General features: G+C 50.3%; 2 protein-coding genes across 2 annotated transcripts in view; both read right to left on the bottom strand.

Moving 5' to 3' along the window:
* Positions 1–3,349, bottom strand: part of asgr1a (asialoglycoprotein receptor 1a) — a gene marked incomplete at both ends in the record, with an annotated part of 3,882 nt that extends 533 nt beyond the window's left edge. The window contains 7 exons of the mRNA XM_079215950.1: positions 307–416; positions 830–984; positions 2,028–2,120; positions 2,371–2,436; positions 2,641–2,730; positions 2,969–3,076; positions 3,292–3,349. Coding sequence (XP_079072076.1) covers positions 307–416; positions 830–984; positions 2,028–2,120; positions 2,371–2,436; positions 2,641–2,730; positions 2,969–3,076; positions 3,292–3,349 — 680 coding nt within the window. The remainder of the gene's footprint in view (positions 1–306; positions 417–829; positions 985–2,027; positions 2,121–2,370; positions 2,437–2,640; positions 2,731–2,968; positions 3,077–3,291) is intronic.
* A 2,768-nt stretch (positions 3,350–6,117) lies between these two features.
* The window catches only part of cyb5d1 (cytochrome b5 domain containing 1), a gene marked incomplete at both ends in the record, with an annotated part of 2,249 nt that continues 866 nt past the window's right edge, over positions 6,118–7,500 (bottom strand). The window contains 3 exons of the mRNA XM_079216364.1: positions 6,118–6,348; positions 7,108–7,326; positions 7,398–7,474. Coding sequence (XP_079072490.1) covers positions 6,118–6,348; positions 7,108–7,326; positions 7,398–7,474 — 527 coding nt within the window. The remainder of the gene's footprint in view (positions 6,349–7,107; positions 7,327–7,397; positions 7,475–7,500) is intronic.

Genomic DNA, 7,500 nt, shown 5'->3' with positions numbered 1-7,500 from the left:
ACAGTATCTAGACCAGGTATAGTATCTAGACCAGGTACCGTATCTAGACCAGGTACAGTATCTAGACCAGGTACAGTGCCTAGACCAGGTACAGTATGTAGACCAGGTACCATAACTAGACCAGGTACCGTAACTAGACCAGGTACAGTGCCTAGACCAGGTACCATAACTAGACCAGGTACCGTAACTAGACCAGGTACAGTGCCTAGACCAGGTACCATAACTAGACCAGGTACCGGACCATGTAGCATGGTCTAGATGTCAGAGACCTCGGCGACATGGAGTAATCAAAACGAAGGAGCCCACCTTCGGTTCATGACGTACGGGGTCCGGTTGACCCACTCCCACTCCCCCGTCCTCTCATCAGTGAGACCCACCCAGTAGAAGGCTCCCATGGTATGCTGTATGACAAAGTCCTGAACCAGAGAGACAGACGGGCAGAGAGACAGACAGGCAGGGAGACAGCCGGTTTAACTTTGGATAAAAGGTGTCCCACTGGGATCTGGTCTGGGTCCTCTGTTGTTTACACTATATTGGTTTTCAAGAGATGGGCAGAGAGACAGACGGGCAGAGAGACAGACAAGCAGAGAGACAGACAAGCAGAGAGACAGACAGGCAGAGAGACAAGCAGAGCGATAGTCGGGCAGAGAGACAGACAAGCAGACAGACAAGCACAGAGACAGACAGACAAGCAGACAGACAGACAGAGAGACAGGCAGCGAGACAGACGGGCAGAGAGACAGACGGGCAGAGAGAGAGACAGACAGACAGACAGGCACAGAGACAGACAGAGAGACAGACGGGCAGAGAGACAGACGGGCTGTCTCACCCACTCCTCTTCGGTGTTGAGGATGACCAGGTGGGACCCCTGTGCGTTGCACCAGTCTCTGGCTTGGTCCCAGGACAACGACGTCTTGCTGAACATGTAACAGCTGGAGCCCAGAATGTCCCAGTTCAGGGGACAGCAGCCACCAGATGCTGAACCTGAGAGACAGACAGGGAGACAGACAGGGAGACAGACAGGGAGACAGAGCGACAGACAGGGAGACAGACAGGGAGACAGAGAGACAGACAGGGAGACAGAGAGACAGACAGGGAGACAGAGAGACAGACAGGGAGGCAGAGAGACAGAGAGACAGACAGGGAGACAGACAGGTAGACAGACAGACAGGGAGACAGACAGGGAGACAGACAGGGAGACAGAGAGACAGACAGGGAGACAGACAGGGAGACAGACAGAGAGAGACAGGGAGACAGACAGGGAGACAGAGAGACAGGGAGACAGACAGGGAGACAGAGAGACAGGGAGACAGACAGGGAGACAGACAGGGAGAGAGGCAGGGAGAGAGACAGGGAGACAGACAGACAGACAGACAGACAGACAGACAGACAGGGAGGCAGGGAGGCAGAGAGACAGACAGGGAGAGAGGCAGGGAGACAGAGAGACAGACAGGGAGACAGACAGGAAGACAGAGAGACAGACAGGGAGACAGAGAGACAGACAGGGAGACAGAGAGACAGACAGGGAGACAGACAGGGAGACAGAGAGACAGACAGGGAGACAGACAGGGAGACAGAGAGGCAGACAGTGAGACAGAGAGACAGACAGGGAGACAGACAGAGAGAGACAGGGAGACAGAGAGACAGGGAGACAGACAGGGAGACAGAGAGACAGGGAGACAGACAGGGAGACAGACAGGGAGAGAGGCAGGGAGAGAGACAGGGAGACAGACAGACAGACAGACAGACAGACAGACAGGGAGGCAGGGAGGCAGAGAGACAGACAGGGAGAGAGGCAGGGAGACAGAGAGACAGACAGGGAGACAGACAGGAAGACAGAGAGACAGACAGGGAGACAGAGAGACAGACAGGGAGACAGAGAGACAGACAGGGAGACAGAGAGACAGACAGGGAGACAGACAGGGAGACAGAGAGACAGACGTCACAAAGAAGACATTTTTAGAAAGTTGGGACCAGGATTCTGTGTTTATGTATATATATTTATATATATACATATGTGTGTGTACCATTGTTGATGAATCGTTCGAGGGAACACTTGAGTGAAGCGACCGTCCTGCTGAGAGACTCCAGAGCTGACAACTGCTTCAACGCCTCCGCCACTGAACACACACACACACACACACACACACACACACGCACACACACACACACACACACACACACACACACACACACACACACACACACACACACACACACACAGAGGATATTTGTTGAGTTGAGCTTCATTGCTCCTCCGTCTGTCCCCTGTGAAAGGGTCCTTACTGCCTATCTGATGTGAGGACAGGATGATGTCACAGACTGTAGAGGTAACCTGTATGAATAAAGTGAGTTCAGGACTTCACAGACCTGAGGTCAGCTGGTCCTTGTTGCTCTCCACAGAAAACTTCAAGCGGTGGACGTCTTTAGCTGCATCTGAACAAAGAACCAGGTCAGGTTCTGAAGGAGGAGGAGGTCTGGGACTAAAGGGGCAGACAGACAGACAGACAGGCAGACAGGCAGACAGACAGACAGGCAGACAGACAGGCAGACAGACAGACAGGCAGACAGACAGACAGACAGACAGACAGACAGACAGACAGACAGACAGACAAGCAGACAGACAGACAGGTGCAGTACCTTTAGTGAGCTGCTGGGCGGCGCTCAAGGACTCGGTCAGGTTGGACACCTTTTTGTCTACCGACCACAGCCAACTGGTCGTCTGGCTGTCTGCACACATAGACAGAAATGTGTATGTGTGCATGAGTATATATAAATATGTATATATGTGTATATACATATATATATATATATATATATATATATATATATATATATATATATATATATATATATATATATATATATATATATATATATATATATATATACGTATATATATATATATATATATATATATACGTACGTATATATATATATATATATATATATACGTATGTATACTCACTGCTGGCTCCCAGCACGATGATCAGAATCAGGATGATTGTCGCAGTCAGACCTGGAAACAACCAACGTCTGAACCTGGAGACTCCTGAGAGATAGATGGGGGCCGGCTCTGATAGGCAGACAGGTAGAGAGAGAGACAGGTAGAGAGACAGACAGGTAGAGAGACAGACAGGTAGAGAGAGAGACAGGTAGAGAGACAGACAGGTAGAGAGAGAGAGACAGAGAGAGAGAGAGAGAGAGACAGATAGAGAGAGAGACAGGAGGTGACTTTCTCTATTTACAACAAGTACAATCAGACAGACAGGTGGACAGATAGACAGGTACCTTTGTTCCAGAAGGAGCTGTTGTCTTCTTCCACATCGTCGTGGTATTCAGTCGTCATGGCGATGTCTCCGTCTCCGTGTCCGTCTCCGTGAAGACCGACCAACAGTCTGACTGTCCAAACAGAGCCGGGTCAACGGCCCCCAGGCGCCCTTTGGACCGGACAACACAGCCAGGGCCACGTGTTCTACCACTTCCACTGCCTTCAGTAGAATGCTGTGGAAGCCTTCTCACTTCCACTGCCTTCAGTATAACGCTGTGGAAGCCTTCTCACTTCCACTGCCTTCAGTATAACGCTGTGGAAGCCTTCTCACTTCCACTGCCTTCAGTAGAACGCTGTGGAAGCCTTCTCACTTCCACTGCCTTCAGTATAACGCTGTGGAAGCCTTCTCACTTCCACTGCCTTCAGTATAATGCTGTGGAAGCCTTCTCACTTCCACTGCCTTCAGTATAACGCTGTGGAAGCCTTCTCACTTCCACTGCCTTCAGTATAATGCTGTGGAAGCCTTCTCACTTCCACTGCCTTCAGTAGAATGCTGTGGAAGCCTTCTCACTTCCACTGCCTTCAGTATAACGCTGTGGAAGCCTTCTCACTTCCACTGCCTTCAGTAGAATGCTGTGGAAGCCTTCTCACTTCCACTGCCTTCAGTAGAACGCTGTGGAAGCCTTCTCACTTCCACTGCCTTCAGTAGAATGCTGTGGAAGCCTTCTCACTTCCACTGCCTTCAGTATAACGCTGTGGAAGCCTTCTCACTTCCACTGCCTTCAGTATAATGCTGTGGAAGCCTTCTCACTTCCACTGCCTTCAGTAAAATGCTGTGGAAGCCTTCTCACTTCCACTGCCTTCAGTAGAATGCTTTGGAAGCCTTCTCACTTCCACTGCCTTCAGTAGAACGCTATGAATACTTCCAGAATGCTGCAGCTCGTGTACTAACAAGGACGCGCAAGAGAGATCACATTACTCCTGTACTAGCTGCTCTCCACTGGCTTCCTGTAAGATCGAGAAAAATCCTTCTCCTTACCTACAAAGCCTTAACTGGTGATGCACCATCATATCTTAAGGACCTTATAGTACCATATTACCCCACTAGAGACCTCATAGTACCATACTACCCCACTAGAGAGCTCATAGTACCATATTACCCCACTAGAGAGCTCATAGTACCATACTACCCCACTAGAGACCTCATAGTACCATACTACCCCACTAGAGACTTCATAGTACCATATTACCCCACTAGAGAGCTCATAGTACCATATTACCCCACTAGAGACTTCATAGTACCATATTACCCCACTAGAGACTTCATAGTACCATATTACCCCACTAGAGAGCTCATAGTACCATATTACCCCACTAGAGAGCTCATAGTACCATACTACCCCACTAGAGACTTCATAGTACCATATTACCCCACTAGAGAGCTCATAGTACCATACTACCCCACTAGAGACTTCATAGTACCATATTACCCCACTAGAGACCTCATAGTACCATACTACCCCACTAGAGACTTCATAGTACCATATTACCCCACTAGAGACTTCATAGTACCATATTACCCCACTAGAGAGCTCATAGTACCATATTACCCCACTAGAGACTTCATAGTACCATATTACCCCACTAGAGAGCTCATAGTACCATATTACCCCACTAGAGAGCTCATAGTACCATATTACCCCACTAGAGAGCTCATAGTACCAAATTACCCCACTAGAGAGCTCATAGTACCATACTACCCCACTAGAGACTTCATAGTACCATATTACCCCACTAGAGAGCTCATAGTACCATATTACCCCACTAGAGACTTCATAGTACCATATTACCCCACTAGAGACTTCATAGTACCATATTACCCCACTAGAGAGCTCATAGTACCATATTACCCCACTAGAGAGCTCATAGTACCATACTACCCCACTAGAGACTTCATAGTACCATATTACCCCACTAGAGAGCTCATAGTACCATACTACCCCACTAGAGACTTCATAGTACCATATTACCCCACTAGAGACCTCATAGTACCATACTACCCCACTAGAGACTTCATAGTACCATATTACCCCACTAGAGACTTCATAGTACCATATTACCCCACTAGAGAGCTCATAGTACCATATTACCCCACTAGAGACTTCATAGTACCATATTACCCCACTAGAGAGCTCATAGTACCATATTACCCCACTAGAGAGCTCATAGTACCATATTACCCCACTAGAGAGCTCATAGTACCAAATTACCCCACTAGAGAGCTCATAGTACCATATTACCCCACTAGAGACTTCATAGTACCATATTACCCCACTAGAGAGCTTATAGTACCATATAACCCCACAATAAAGCTTATAGTACCATATCACCCCACTAGAGAGCATTTACGTACCCCCACAGCTTCCACCAGGACCTACAGCTTCCACCAGGATATATATATATATATATATATATATATATATATATATATATATATATATATATATATATATATATATATATAGCTAAAACATTACCCACAGTGCACCTCTCCCTCTGACAGCTGTCGGGTGGATAGCGGCGCGTTAGCTAGCATTAGTTAACGTACCTCCACGTTTATTTTACTTATCTGATTTGTGGTTTTCAACCGACGCCGACTCGAGTGACATCACAGGAGGCCCTTTATCGACACGTTGCAGAGCAGATCCAGAAAGTCTGAGACTGAAGTTTCATTCTCGAGATTATAATCCTGACTTTTAATAACAATTCTGATATTACAGACACATTAAACATGCATGTCTGTCAGGTCACGGCGTGGCGAGGTCAGAGGTCAGCCCTCGGTGAGGTCATCCCTCGGTGAGGTCATCGTTGAAGTGCAGCAGCAGGGCGGGCGTGAACAGGTCTCGGTCCAGCCGCAGGTGCTGGAGCTCCTGGTCGTCGTCTAGGAGACGGTTCTCGCTGAGCGTCCGGCTCATGTCCAGAGTCTCTCCGCCGTGTTTCCAGGTGTAGCTGCAGGCGTGAGAGTTGTAGCGCAGGTAACGCTGCAGGATCTCAGCCATCGTCTCCTCTGAACACACCTGAGGAGCAACAGCACAGTGTGGTGAGGGTAACTGGACCAGTGAATGGTACCTGGACAGGTGAGGGGTATTTAGGCAGGTGAGCGGTACGTGGACAGGTGAGGAGTACCTGGACAGGTGAGGTTACCTGGTAAAGTGAGGGGGTACCTGGACAGGTGAGGTTACCTGGACCAGTGAGGGGTACCTGCACCAGTGAGGGGTACCTGGACCAGTGAGGGGTACCTGGACAGGTGAGGTTACCTGGACCAGTGAATGGTACCTGGACAGGTGAGGGGTATCTAGGCAGGTGAGAGGTACGTGGACAGGTGAGGGGTACCTGGACAGGTGAGGTTACCTGGTAAGGTGAGGGGGTACCTGGACAGGTGAGGTTACCTGGACCAGTGAGCGGTACCTGGACCAGTGAGCGGTACCTGGACCAGTGAGGGGTACCTGGACAGGTGAGGTTACCTGGACCAGTGAGGGGTACCCTGACTAGTGAGGGGTACCTGGACAGGTGAGGGGTACCTGGACAGGTGAGGTGTGGGGCCAGGTCACCTGTCCATGTGAGGTGTGGGGCCAGCTCACCTGTCCAGGCGAGGTGTACCTAGACAGGTGAGGGGTTCCTGGACAGGTGAGGGGTTCCTGGACATGTGAGGCTACATGGACAGGTGAGGTGTGGGGACAGTTCACCTGTCCAGGTGAGGTGTGGGGCCAGCTCACCTGTCCAGGTGAGGTGTGGGGACAGTTCACTTGGACAGGTGAGGTGCGGGGCCACCTCACCTGCAGTCGCTGCTCCTGTGACGTGAGCGTGTTGATGACTCGTATCCACCTGGTCTTAGAGGACAGCAGGCCCACCTGGTAGCGCTCGTCCCTCCACCAGGGCGGGCCCACGTCGGTGGCCCAATCGGAGCGCGGGCCGGCGGGGGGCACGTGCAGGAAGCGCCCCCTGGGGGTGCAGTACCTCACACAGGAAGTCAGGGGGTCCACGTACCTCTGCACCTGAGGCAGAGGACAGACAGGTGAGCGGAGGCCTGCGCTCTGATTGGCTGCTTTGTGGGATCAACGCTCACGTCTTTGGTTTCAGGGTCGAACCAGCTGCTCACGTCCCGTCCTGCGAACTCTAGGATGGGAACCAGCAGAGCGTCACCTGCAGGGGGACATCCACATGAAACT

The sequence above is a fragment of the Taurulus bubalis genome, assembly GCF_910589615.1.
Source record: "Taurulus bubalis genome assembly, chromosome: 3".
Lineage (NCBI taxonomy): Eukaryota > Metazoa > Chordata > Actinopteri > Perciformes > Cottidae > Taurulus > Taurulus bubalis.
Note: the sequence above shows the minus strand (reverse complement) of the source record. Positions and strands in the feature narration are given on the sequence as shown.